Source organism: Zonotrichia leucophrys, chromosome 25 (assembly GCF_028769735.1).
Source record: "Zonotrichia leucophrys gambelii isolate GWCS_2022_RI chromosome 25, RI_Zleu_2.0, whole genome shotgun sequence".
Lineage (NCBI taxonomy): Eukaryota > Metazoa > Chordata > Aves > Passeriformes > Passerellidae > Zonotrichia > Zonotrichia leucophrys.
This window is the reverse complement of record NC_088194.1, coordinates 1687920-1701804: the sequence shown is the minus strand read 5'-3', so window position 1 is coordinate 1701804 and position 13885 is coordinate 1687920. Positions and strand designations below refer to the sequence as shown.

Sequence of the window (13885 nt, the reverse complement as noted above, 5' to 3'; positions counted from 1 at the left end):
GGCGGGCTGGGCGAGACCACCCTGCTGAGCGAGGGGGGCTCGCTGAGCTCTGCCTCTACGAGTCGAGTTCGCCGTGACATCTCGGACCCGCTACCTACCGCATGCAACGGGGAGGCGGCAGCGAAACGTTCACTCCGCGCCCAACCCCGCGAGACCCGCCGCTTCTCCTCCGGGGCTGTGCAGGGTTCCGTTCCTCCCCTCCGTTCGGTCTTGGGTGCGGCGGGCTCTCCGCCCCCTGCGCTCAGCGTCACTTCCCAGCCGAGCGCGCCATTGACGGTGGCGGGGGGGGGTGGTGTGGTGGCTCCGCGAGGCTCCAGAAGGTTCCGCCGCGATGATGGGCCCGCGCCCCGTCCTGGTTCTTAGTAAGTTCCGATCAGTTTGTCGTGCGCAGAGAGCGCTGGTTATTAGTGCACCTCATAGCTAGGGTGGTGAAGGGGTAGTGGAGGTTATTTGATGCTGGGTTTATTAGGATAGTGATTCGTATGATACCCTAGCCTCCGAGCTTTAGGAGTAGGGCAGGTAGTAGCATGGAGCCGGCAATGGGGGCTTCTCCGTGGGCTTTCTGGAGTCATAGGTGTAAACCGTATTGGGGGGCTTTAACTATGAAGGCTAGGAGTAGGGCTAGGCTTGCGACTAGGTTTAATGTGCGATGTGAGAGTTTAAATATTGGGAACTGTAATGCACCGATTTGGTTGTGTAGGTGGAGGATGGCATTAGCAACGGGAGTTAGCTGGCGTGCTTGTAGAATAGAAGGTAAATGCCGGCGTTTAGACGCTCTAACAATAGAGCGGGCCCGGCCCGCACTGCCGGGCGGAGGGCGCGGGGATGGCCGGTCCGGACCCCCGCCCCGCCGTGCCGCCATGTTGCGGCTCCTCATGGCCGGGCTCCCTTTCACGGCCCGTTCCGGCCGGGCCCGCCTGCCCTGCCGGGGATCCAGCTCTTGGATCTCCGGAGCTGCTGGAGCGTGTCTAGAGGACTCCACGGAGAGGCTCCAAGGGCTGCAGCCCCTCCGGGAATCGCTGCCGCTCGGCGCGGCCCGAGCTCCCCCTGGCAGCTCCCTGCCCACGGCCGCTGGGATCCTGTGCCGGCAGGAGCAGGATCCCAGAGCCCCGCTGCCCTCAGACCTTTTCTGGCAGCGTTCCGTGCTTCCCGCTGTCCTCACATCTTTCTCAGCCACGTTGCTTTGTCCTGCCCCGTCTGAACCCCATGTGAACCCCAGTTCTTGGGGAGTCCGTCCAGAGGAGGCCACAGAGATGATCCAGGGGCTGCAGCCCCTCTGCTCTGGACACCGGCTGGGAGAGCTGGGGGTGTTGAGCCTACAGAAGTAAAAGCTCCAGGGAGACCTCAGAGCCCCTTCCAGGGCCTAAAGGAGCTCCGAAGGGGCTGGAAAGGGACTTGAGGCAAAGGCAGGTAGTGATAGGATAGGAGGGGATGGTTTCCCACTGCCAGAGGGCAGGATTACGTGGGACAGTGGGAAGAAATTCTTCCTTGTGACAGTGGTAGGGCCTTGGCACACATTGCTCAGAGAAGATGTGGCTTCCCCATGCCTGGAAATGTCCAAGGCCAGGTTGAACAGAGCTTGGAGCTTTACTCTAGTAGGTGTCCCTGCCCATGAAAGGGTTTTGGAATGAGATAGTCTTTAAGATCCACTCCAGCCCAAACCATTCTGTGATTCTCTCACCTTCCACCAACATAAGGTATTCCCAGAGTTTTGGGGTTTTTTTCTGTTTGGGTATCTCATTCTCTACTGCATCCATTCTGTTCTCTGTTAACCCAAGAGGCAGCAATAGACTGTCATAGCCCACCACTCCTTTTCTGAGACTGCTTGCCTGAGATGTGGTGCTGCTCTTGCTGCTGTTTCCTTTTGTTCTGTCTTACACCTGTCTGTGCATGTGCATCTGCTCCTGAATAAATCTGGGCATGCTCGGGCCAGGCTTGCAATAGCAGAAAAGCATCCCTGAGCCCAAATATGCCCCAGGGCTGAGTTTGTTGATAGCTGCTCTCTAGCTGAGGTTGTGAACTCCAGCTGCTCCTCACCCTCATGTGCCAAAGTGACATCGAAGGATTAACTTCAGATCACTCAGTTCTGCTTACTGTACATGAACCTCTGTAACTTTTCTTGACTGAGCACTTTGGTACAACAGCAACTCCTCAGCTTTGTGAGAGCTGGCAGATCTAGTGAGTCACTGCAGTTTGATTTTCTGGGGTAATATGTTCTGTTTTGGGGTTGCAAAGCTTTGTCTCAGGATGCTAACAGGGAGTTCTGTTACAGGGAATGTTGGTTTTCACTGACAGTTTTCTATCAATGTAATTCTCATCATGACTGCAGTATTTGTATTGTAAACTCTGAATTTCAATCTGGTCACGTGTTGAATGTGTGACTGAGAGGTGACTGCATCCTTGATGTTTTGTACTTGATTAATATTATTTTTTCTGTATTCTTTAGGTCAGAATACAAAACGTGAGTCTGGAAGAAAAGTCCAGACAGGAAACATCACTGCTGCAAAGGTACCAAATTCTCAGGCAGTGTGTGTATTCATATATTTCAGAGGGAAAACTGAATGTGGAACATATTTTCTCTATTTGATATTAATGTAGAGTAGAAGAAGAAGCAACATAGAAAATAATTTTCTATGTTAGCAGAAGATTTCTGTACTATTACATAAAAATTCTGTATCAAACCAAAATATCTGCATTGTTCATGTAATGGGTTACCCTATAAATAACCATGGAGGGATTTAGCCAACCAAACCCCTTTTCTCTGCAAAGTCTGAAAGTCTCTTAATTTTGACATCTGACTGAGATAATAATTTAGAGTGGTTCCATTGTGTTGATAATCCCCATATTCTCATTTCCATACAATTCTTAACCCATATCTCAACAACTCAATCAACTCCACAGCAGAGTTGTTGGATGACTTCAATTTTGCAGGGGCTGCTGATTTCACTGTGGGGTTTTTTTAGACTTTTTGATGCCCTCCTGTATTTTACCTCATTTCTTTGATTCCTCCCAGACTATTGCTGACATTATCCGAACATGTTTGGGACCGAGAGCAATGATGAAGGTAAGAACTTGTCCTGCAGCTGATTAGAAGTGACACACATGTGGGACAGAGCAGTCAAGTGTTGGTTCTCTTGTGGTTACAGATGCTTTTGGATCCCATGGGTGGAATTGTGATGACCAATGATGGCAATGCTATTCTTAGAGAAGTAAGTTTCTCCTAAAGGATTTTCTTGCTTAACATTAAGTCAGTGTGTGCCTGAATTTTGGGTGACAGTGGGGCTGTGTGATCTCCCCACCTGTCCTGAGAGCCAGCAAGGGCTGACCAGCTGCTCCAGGAAAGGTTCTCACTGGGGAGAAATGAAATACCAGCAGGTATTCTTGCTCTACAGAAGTGTAGGTTTGATCCTGAAGTGGGAGATTTTCATGGAGTATTTACAAGACTGATGCAAATTCTTTGGTAATTTGAGCTATTATAAACTGCATTGAGACTTTTTGAGTAGATGGTGTTCACAATGCCACATGATGAGAGCTAGAAATCATTATTGCGTGTCTGGTGCAAGAGCTGTTAAAAGAACATCCTAAAAACTGAAATGCCTGAAAAACAGTGAAGAGACACAATCCTGTCAAATACAAGGGCTTGGTTTTGGTCTCAAAAGGGAAGAAAAAGCCTTGCTGTTGTTGGACAGAATGGCTTTGATTGTATTAAAGGTGTGGTATTTGTTCCATTGAGTGACACGAGCCATTTCTGCTTTAATATTCTGGGACAAATCCATGCCCCATCCTTGCTCTTACCTAGATTCAAGTCCAGCATCCAGCTGCAAAATCGATGATAGAGATCAGCCGCACTCAGGACGAAGAAGTTGGAGATGGGACCACATCTGTCATTATTCTTGGTAAGGAGACAGACTCAAACACTTTAGTAGGCTAAAGTTCACCCTTTTTTGTAAGCAGAGCCCATGATGAGACACATCCTAATTATTTACTAATCTTGAAATGGAGAGGGGGTTTTTACTGTGCAAGAGCATGCTAGGTTGATGACACTCAAAGGTGATCAGCTCCACACTTTGGAAAGTTGTTTTTTCCCCATGATAACCACAGTTAAGTGTAAAGAAAGGTATAGGTGATGTTAAAGCTGTCTGTGTGGATAGAGGACATTTTTTTATTCTTGTATGTGCTCTCCTTTCTTGACTGTTGATTGTCCTAATAGCTTGGAGAATTTTGATTTATTTAATTTTTTTTTTAGCTGGAGAGATGCTCTCTGTTGCTGAACACTTTCTTGAGCAGCAGATGCACCCAACTGTGATCATCTGGGCTTATCGTAAGGCTCTGGATGACATGATCAGTATTCTGAAGAAAATTGGGTGAGTATGGGCTGGTGGAAGTTAGAGAGGAGGGATGTGAACTTCCTGTACTGCTTTGAGCTGCTCCTTCAGGCATTTGTGTCACTCAAACACAACTTAGCAAAGCTGGAGAGGGAGTCAGAAGGGTTAGATTGTTGCTTGGAATTAACACTCAGTTTGCTCTTTGGTTTTTCCTTTATCTCAGAACTCCAGTGGATGTGAACAATAAAGAGATGATGCTTAAAATAATTAAGAGTGCAATAAACACCAAGGCAATAAACCGCTGGTCTGACTTGGCCTGCAGCATTGCTCTTGATGCTGTTAAGACTGTGGAGTTTGAAGAAAATGGCAGAAAAGAAATCGATATTAAAAAATATGCAAAAGTAGAAAAGGTGAGTTTGTCCTGAACTGTTTCTTATCCTCGTGCTCCTTTCTTGGTCTGAACTAGTTTATTGTAGGGTGTGTTGGGAAGAATTTTGTGTTACTTCTCTGCAGTCTGCAGACATAATCCTTGAAGACATTTCAGTCAGTGTTGTGAGCCATGCTCCTTTACAATGCCAACACGGGCTGCTATTTCAACTCTTTTTTTTGAAGAGTACCTGTCAAAAATAAAATTTCAGTTGGATTTGGAAGATGGAAAATGAAACATGTTGTCAGAGAGTAGAATGTTTAAAAATTCTTAAGTTCTTTCGTGGCTTCCCACTTTAAATCTAAATCTTTGTTTCTGTCAGATCCCAGGTGGGTTTAGTGAAGACTCGTGTGTTTTGCGTGGAATTATGGTGAATAAAGACGTGACCCATCCCAGAATGCGTCGCCTTATTAAGAATCCACGCATCGTCCTTCTGGATTGCTCACTGGAGTACAAGAAAGGAGAGAGCCAGGTAAGAGACATCTGCAGGTCTTGATTTAGAATGAGTAAAACAAACAAATGCAGATGGATTTTTAAAACTGCAGGTGGGGAAAGGCTTTCTGTGTTCTACCTTTCAGAAGTCTGTTGAATGTGGGGGCTAATTCTGCTGTGGGCTCTAGAAAAATAGGAGTGAGGCTACAGCATTTTGACTCATTGAAGCAGCTACAGTGATTTGTGTATCTGAGTGCTGGTCAAGAGCAAAAGAAATATTTCTGAGCTTGAAATAAGCTTAATGCTCAACTGGCACAGTGTCACAGTTTATTTGATCACTGGTTTTCATCCCTGACTCTTTCCCTGGTTGTACTGGAGGAGTTGAGCTGCTTGAAGCTGGGGAAGGTGTGTCTAATACTGTGAAGGTTGGAATGAACACCTAAACTGTTTACACCTCTTTTGTACAGACTGACATTGAAATTACTAGGGAGGAAGACTTTGCCCGAATCCTGCAGATGGAGGAAGAGTACATTCAGCAGATGTGTGAGGATCTGATAAGAGTCAAGCCAGATCTGGTCATCACAGAAAAAGGAGTTTCTGGTAATGGCACACGTGATCCTTGGTGTTGAATTCATCTCAGTGAGGTTCATTGTGTTAAATGCACTGCTCAGGAACTTAGAAAAAACCCAACCAAAACTAAAAACACAACAGCAAACTAATACAACTCCTCCCAAACCTGGTGTACACCAGCAAATAGGGCATTGAAGTTCATCCTTGATGTTGCTTTGTGGAAGTAGCCTCCTACAATAATATTTTGCTTTTCCAGCATTTGGGAAAGATACCAAAATACAAGTGAAGCTGAGTCTTAACCCCTGGAGAGCTGTGCTACCATTTTGCATTGCAGCCTGGTTTTAAAAGCTACATTTGGGTGCTTTTCTCCTGTATAACCCTTTTTGCTTCAAAGACTGGAGTTAAAATAGCTGGGTTGATAACTGATAAACAGATGACATTTGACATGACATTGCTGATTCGTTACTGAAATTCCACAAACCTTGTTTCAGACCTGGCCCAGCACTACCTGATGAGAGCCAACATCACCGCCATCCGCAGGGTGAGGAAGACTGACAACAACCGGATTGCCAGGTGGGTGTTGGCTCCTGTCTGGAGCCCCTTCCCACTGTGCCTGACACGGAATTGTTGTGCTCTCACTCTCTCAGCTCTGATTTTGAGTGTCTGATGCTGTGCTTTGCTGTGCCAGGGCCTGTGGGGCTCGCATCGTCAGTCGCACCGATGAGCTCCGGGAGGAGGATGTGGGAACCGGTGCCAGGCTCTTTGAAGTGAAAAAAATAGGAGATGAGTATTTTGCTTTCATCACTGATTGCAAAGATCCTAAAGCTTGCACCATCATCCTGAGGGGAGCCAGCAAGGAAATCCTAGCGGTGAGTGAGTGCATGGGCTGCTTCACCTCCTGTGCCAGCCACCTTTGTGGTGAGTCGTGGCCAGCAGACTGTGGGCTGGGCTTTCAGCTGGTGTGGTGCTCCAGGTAATAATGAGAAGGGCAGTGGAGTGAGGAAGGGTCTGGAGCACAAGGAGGAGCTGGGGGGGCTCAGCAAGGACCTTATTGCTCCCTGTTTAGTGTCGAAGGAAGGGGACCAGGACACCAGATGGTTCATCACAGGTCCAGTTTATTGAAGAAAGCATCAAACACTTATACAGCAAATAATAAGCTTATGAATATTCTGTAAGCCAAGCAATCTATTGGTTAAACTATACCATTAACTCTTCCTCATTCCTTTGGGTCTACCTTCTCTACTTCTCACGTCTCGCTGTCCATTTCTTTATCATACTCAGCTAGGCCCAAGGACACACTATCTTGCAGGTGCAGGATTTGGAATTAGCCACGGCTTTGTACTTTTCCAGTCTCTAGTCAGCTAAATTCCCAACAGTTTAGTACTACCTGACAGAAGGGTCTAGCCCACTGGGGGTCAGGCTCTTCACCCTAGAAACAAGTTACAGGGCAAGAGGTTTAGAGTGGATATTGGGGGAAATTTCCTCATGGAAAGTGTGGTCAGACCCTGGCACAGGGTGCTCAGGACAGTACTGGAGTCACCATCCCTGGATGGATTTAGCAAATGTATGGATGTGGCACCTTGGGACTTGGGTTGGTGGTGGCCTTGGCAGTGCTGGGGGGAATGCTTGGACTTGATTACGTTAGAGAGCTTTCCAGCCTCAAAAATGTTGTGATTGTGTCCCCGTTGCAGGAGGTGGAGCGCAACCTGCAGGATGCCATGCAGGTGTGCCGCAATGTCCTCATGGATCCGCAGCTGGTGCCCGGCGGGGGAGCCACTGAGATGGCCGTGGCCCATGCACTGACAGAGAAGTCCAAGGGCATGACAGGAGTGGAGCAGTGGCCCTACCGTGCAGTGGCCCAGGCCCTGGAGGTCATTCCTCGCACGCTGATCCAGAACTGTGGCGCCAGTACAATCCGTGTTCTGACTTCACTCAGGGTAAGGAATGTGCCACCAGGCGAGACTCAGCCCTTTCCTGCTTCACCAGTTCAGAACAGTGCCCTTGTTGTGCTATCAGTAACATGTTCTTGTATAAACTCCAAAAGCAAGAATATTCTCATGATCTGTTACAGTTTCCTCAGGCCGTAGTTGTGGTGGGGTTCACAGGGGTCCCAGGACAACGGAAGAGATGAGAATCTTGACTCCATGTTTCAGAAGGATGATTTATTATTTTATGATATATATTATATTAAAACTATACTAAAAGAATAGAAGAAAGGATTTCATCAGAAGGTTTGAAAGGAAAAGTAATGGAATGATAATAAAATCCTGTGACTGTGATTGGCCATTAATTAAAAACAACCACATGAGACCAATCACAGATCCACCTGTTGCATTCCACAGCAGCAGATAATCATTGTTTACCTTTCATTTCTAAGGCCTCTCAGCTTCTCAGGAGAAAGAATCCTAAGAAAAGGATTTTTCATAAAACATGTCTGTGACACGTAGTCAGTTTGAGACTCCAGAAGGGAAATTGCTATCTCGCCCACACTGTCCTTCTGCTTCCAGGCCAAGCACACTCAGGAAGGCAGCCAGACATGGGGGGTGAATGGGGAGACCGGAGCCCTGGTTGACATGAAGGAGCTGGGGATCTGGGAGCCCTTGGCTGTCAAACTTCAGACCTACAAAACAGCTGTGGAGGTAAGGAGAGGTGGAAACTTGAGTCTCTGTGGGTATTATCTGGGACATGAGGACATCCTTGCCTGCATGCTGGGGTGTTTGGGTGGGCATCACACCCATGCAGGGCATGCTGGTGTGTCTGAACTCATTGCTGGAGGTGGGATAATGAGGGATGTGGGAGCCCAGCCTCAGGCTTTCCCAGGACTTTTGATCCTGCAGCTGAATTTCATCATATTTCATCCCACCTTTTCCTGTAAACAGTGCAGAGTGCTCTCACTGCTTCCAGTGCCAGACAGAGCTGTGCCTGAGCAATCCTGTGTCAGCAACATGCTGGAATCAGCAGTGGTGGTGGGAGCTTTGTCCCTCTGCCTGCCTGGGGCTGCCATGTCTCAGCTGCCCTTCTCGCTACAGATCCTGCCCTTACCTTGCTGGTGTTGGATCAAAGGCTGTTTGTCTAGGGATACTGTGTCCCTTCTGTATCAGTCAACAAGAATAAAGGGTGTCCTTGTTTCCATGGTGGTGGGAGAGCAGCCCCTTGCTGCTCCTACGAGCCTGTGAGACACCTTCCCCTTTCCTGTGCTGAAAGAGCCATTTCAGCCCAGGCTGATGATTGTGTGGTGTGAAAGCTGGGCAGGTTGGGTTTTGTTTTTTGTCATGAGTTCTGAATGAGCCCTGGGTTTGGGGTTTCTCTGCAGACTGCAGTCCTCCTCCTCCGTATTGATGACATCGTTTCGGGGCACAAAAAGAAGGGTGACAACCAAAGCAAGCAGTCTGCAGCACCAGAGACAGCCCAGGAGTGAGAGGTTGAGTCTTCCCAGGAGAGAACCAACTGCCTTGACCTTGGCATGGGGAGGAGCTCAATGCAGTGGCCTCAAGGCTGAGCCTGGAAAAGTTTGTTTAAAGTCCAGGAGGGATGGAAAATACCCTGGGCAGGGGGAAAAGGCAGTGGCAACACTGCACTGCTTGTGGGGTGAGGGTTACTGACTGAGAATTCTCTTCACCTCAAAATAAATACATTGTTTCAGGCTGTTTCTGTCTTCAATCCTTGTGCTGGGACAGGCTGGGCAGGGGGTCCGTGCCAAGCCCGGGAGGTTCAGCCAGGCCAAGGGCAGGTGCTGCACCTGCATTGGGGCACCCCAAAACACAAACAGACTGGGGAGGATGGATGGAGAGCAGCCCTGGGAAGGAGTGGGGGAATGGGACAAAGACAAGAAGTTCAGCAAGTTGTGGCAACGAGCACTGGGAGCCCAGAAAGCCAAAACTGTCCTGGGCTCATCTCCAACAGCGTGGGCAGCGTGTGAGGGGGGGATTCTGCCCCTCTGCTCTGTTCTAGAGCCACCCCCTTGTTAGAGCTTCCTCCAGCTCCGGGGTGGGGCCAGAGAATGAGATACTGGGAAGGAACTCCCTGTGCAGAGGGTGAGGCACTGACAGGCTGAGAGAAGCTGGGGCTGCCCTATTCCTGGCAGTGTTTAAGGCCTGCTTGGGAGAAGACTTAGAGCAACCTGGTCTAGTGGAAGGGGGTTGGACCTGGACAGTCTTTAAGGTCCCTTCCAAACAAAAGCAATCTGTTACCCTGTTAATCCATTATCACTTTACTCTGATTCTACAAGAGGAAGAAGAAACCCCCGTTGTGAGCCTGGCAGAAGAGATTTACTCTCACTGCACTCTGCAGATAACCTTGCTTTGAGAGCACAGTGGTGCAACCAATGTGTCACAGGGTGATTTTATGATGATGCTTTATTCCCTTATCTCAGCTTTATGCCCAGAAAACAAATGCTGCAGCTTTAAGATGGAGCCAGAGGTGGGGTGGGGAGCCTTGAGCCCTGAGTGGGCTCTGTTCAAGCTCCTCTCTGGGTGCTCCGGGTGGACCGAGACCACATCGTTCCTTTTGTTGGACTGGGTTGGCGTTTTTTGCTGCTAAAGTGAAGCAAAAGTGTTTTTTCCCTGGCCTTCCCTTGCCTGGAGGCTGTACCGGGAATCCTCTCGGCGCTTTGTTATTTTTCTGAGCTATTCCCGCTTGCTTTTTTCTTTTTCGGCCGCTCGGGGGAGCCGGCGGGACCGGGACCGCCCCGAACCCGAGGCCTCGGAGGAGCTGAACCAACACAAGAAAGGAAATTAAAATCAAATCTTCAGCCGCTGCCAGAAGACCCTCTCCAGAAATCCAACAGATTCCAGCTCCAGCTTCTATGAACCCTTTTCTGCTCTGTCCTCATAGAGAAAAAAGGGCAGACACTACCTCTGCCTCTCAGCCACACAGGGAGGTGGGGTGTAAGTTTCAAAATGTTTTTCCCTTGTATTTTTTGTTGTAATTTCTGTTTTTTCTGTTAATAAATACGGGTTTTTTCACTTTCATCCCCTGGTATCCATTTCTCTCACTGGCAGAAAAAAGAGGAATTCCTGAAGCCCTCTTTTTTGACAAAAACAATCATTTTAAAGCATATTTCTCCTAGAATTTTCTCCAAACCAAGACACAAGGTTTGGGACGGGCTGGGTAAGCCCAGGAGGTTCAGTGAGGCCAAGGGCAGGTGCAATTCACACTGTCATGGTGTTCCTCTTATATTATTACAAAATCCTCAATACCTCCACACACCTCAACCGTGTGCAGAACAACAAAAAAGAGCAGCAAGAACACAATCCTCTGCTCAACAAAAACCATCATGGCCACCCAGAGAACACCAAAAACCTCCCTTAGTGCTCCTTTTGGGCAAAGCAGCAGCTGTGACCTCCTCTGTCAAATCAGGTCTGTGGTGTCACCAGAGCCATCTCGGTCCCACAGGGTGGCAGCACCTGCAGGCGACCCTGAGATGATACTGTTATAGATACATATTATAATATTGGCTTTTTGCAAATATTTAAATGGATTCTATATCTGTAATGTTAAAGTAACTTTGTTATAAAGATGTAGTTTTTTATTTCTGTTGTTAATTAAGCTTAGACATAGTAGTGAAATAGCTGATATAAGGATGCTTGTGTTAAAATACCTGCTTGGATGGGATAACATCCGATGAACACAGGATGGGGACACCTGTACAGATCTGCCAACTATCAGCACTCACTGTCTGAAGAAAATATGGACCAAGGCCCAAAGAAACTGGAAGTGATAAAGGAGCCAAAATTACAGCCAAGAAAAAGGCAAGCTCTAAAAAGGCAGACCCAAGGAGGAGCCATGTAAAATAGTTTCTGGAATATGTAAACTAGTTTATGGATATGCGTAAGGGTCTATGATTATGCTGATGTAATGGAAAATGTATTTAAGGTGACAGGGTGCTCTTGGCTCAGTGTCAAGATGCACCCAGCCATAATAACCATTGCTCTATGGTCCTTATTTCCTATTGTCCTTTATTAAAAATTTTAAATTTTCACGGAACAGGGAAGGTGTTTCAGAAAACTGCAGCAGGCAGAGGAGAGCTGGAGGCAGCACAGGGGGCAGAGCCCCACAGGCCCCTCTGGGCACCAACACTGCACTGCTCAGATTGCTGCATCTGCACAGGAGAGAGGGGCTGGACAAGGCAGTTTGGGACTTCTACTTGTTCTGTTTGCTTGTTTCTCCATTAGAACACAGAGGACACCTCACAGCTGCTGCTGCAGCCACCGAATCCTTTGCCCAGAGGGCTGAAGCACCACGCAGGCAGCACCTGGCAGGAGATGGATCCCAACCCAGCTGCTGTTCTTGGGGCTTTGGGGGTGTCCTGTCCCGAGCTCTGGGCTGCTGCTGCTGCTGGCATTGGGCTCTGCTCAGTTCTTTTTGCTCTTGGGGGTGTCATACTTCCTCTTGCTCGAGTACCAGAGCAGCAGAGGGATTCCGATGGAGGGCAGGGTCATCACTCCAAATGCCGCCCAATTCAGCTAGAGGGAGAAATTGTTAAGAGAAAAGTCAAAACAATCCAGGCCAGGGGAGTCTTAAAGCAATGTGGTCAGAGGAGGAGAGGCAGGAGAGACCTCACACTCTCTGCAGCTTCCTCACATGGGGAAGCAGAGGGGCAGGCGCTGATGTCTGCCCTCAGTGACCAGTGACAGGACCCAAGGGAGCGCCCGCAGCTGTGTCAGAACAGCCGACATTAAGGCTGGATATTAAGAAAAGGCTCTTTCTCCCAGAGAATGCTCTCCCAGGCACTGCAAGAGGCTCCCCAGGAAAGCGGTCACAGCACCGAGCTTGACACGAGCTCAAGGAGTTTGGATAGGGCTGACAGGCACATGATTGCGATTCCTGGGGTTGTCCTCTGCAGGGCCAGGAGTTGGACTCCACAATCCTTGTGGGTCCCTTCCAGCCTAGGAGATTCTAAGAGTCTACTCTCAGATTTTCTGCCTCAAATGCCACAGTGCAGCTCCTTCACAGAGGGAGCTGGGATGGAAACTCAGTCGCTTCTGTGACAGTTCCCTGGAGAACTGACAGGAACTAACTCCAGCTCCCTCTGGAGCTCTCCAGGTGACTGCAGGGCAAGCCACAGACACGATGTGCAAGCAGGAAGCCACCACACTGGGCTGCAGCTGCTGTGATGCACTTTTCCACTGTCAATTGAAAGGTACTCACAAAGTGAGGGGAGAACCTCCTGTCGAAGTCACGCTAAGCCAGGATTCCTCCCTGCCCAGGAGCACTGGTGAAGCCAACCTGGAAAAGGCACGGAAAACACAGGCTTTACCACCTTTCCTGCTCGCTCCAGAACTGGCCAGGGTGAGAGCAACACAGACATGGATCGCTGCAACCGTGCAACCATGCAGCTCTGGGAGCACGGTCAGGTGTGTCTGCAGGGATCCCATAAATCAGCCACTTACCACCACCTGGGCACCCTCCTGTGCCAGGTACGTGATGGTGGCAGAGGTGAAGTTGAAGTACCCAGCCTTTAGAGGCCGTAGAACCACAGTGTGGGACATATTGCTCCCTCTGGGAGCTGGACGTTAAGGAACTGTTATATTTCAGCCCAGGAAGAAAAGTGAGGAGATGTGAACGAGCAACCAGGACCCAGGTGAACAAGTCAGTGCTGCTAACAGATCTGAGTGCTCGTGGTCATAGACAGCCAGACCCACCCAAGGCTGACCCAGCTGCTCCTCCACAGGCAGAGGAACTACCCCGGGACCTGGTCCTGTCTGCAAGGAACTTTGGTTTTACACTGCACCATCCAGAAGAAGGGGGTTTGGATCTGGCACCCTCTGGAAGGAGGCTCTGGAAGGAATTTCAGGGACAGCAGATGAAGATAGGATGAAGCTGCAGGATACTCAGGGGCAAGAAAGAGAGTGGGAAGAAATTTCAAAACATGAAAAGATATGGAGCAATTCTGTCCCACTTGACGCTGAGCATGCCAGAGACAATGCCACAATGTTCTGGGGGGAAAGAATCATCCGACAGCTCCACGTCTAGGGCAGCACTGAACACAACAAAGAGAGGGGTGAGACAGGAATCTTAAGCTTTGCCATCTGCTCATAGGCTCTGCAGCAAAGTGCACTGACACTTCCATCTTGACCAAATCGAAGAATTGGTTTTTCAGAGATAAAATGTCACCAGTAGAAGACAGGGA

The 13885-nt window shown here is 48.7% G+C and overlaps 1 protein-coding gene across 1 annotated transcript; it reads left to right on the top strand.

The window, feature by feature from the left end:
• The first annotated feature begins 228 nt into the window (after positions 1-228).
• On the top strand, positions 229-9401 carry CCT3 (chaperonin containing TCP1 subunit 3). Its single transcript, XM_064732784.1, has 14 exons — positions 229-362; positions 2447-2508; positions 3014-3064; positions 3147-3209; positions 3800-3896; positions 4247-4364; positions 4549-4735; positions 5075-5224; positions 5652-5784; positions 6246-6327; positions 6443-6623; positions 7446-7691; positions 8262-8393; positions 9068-9401. The coding sequence occupies exons 1-14, from the start codon at positions 332-334 to the stop codon at positions 9170-9172; spliced, it is 1638 nt and encodes a 545-aa protein (XP_064588854.1). The 5' UTR covers positions 229-331; the 3' UTR covers positions 9173-9401.
• The last annotated feature ends 4484 nt before the right edge of the window (positions 9402-13885 follow it).

Excerpts from the sequence above, each read along its gene's own strand:
- CCT3 (XM_064732784.1), top strand. The coding sequence starts at position 332 with ATGATGGGCCCGCGCCCCGTCCTGGTTCTTA. Across the intron at positions 363-2,446 it reads GCGCCCCGTCCTGGTTCTTA|GTCAGAATACAAAACGTGAG; the intron begins GTAAGTTCCGAT and ends TGTATTCTTTAG. Across the intron at positions 6,328-6,442 it reads GACAACAACCGGATTGCCAG|GGCCTGTGGGGCTCGCATCG; the intron begins GTGGGTGTTGGC and ends TTGCTGTGCCAG.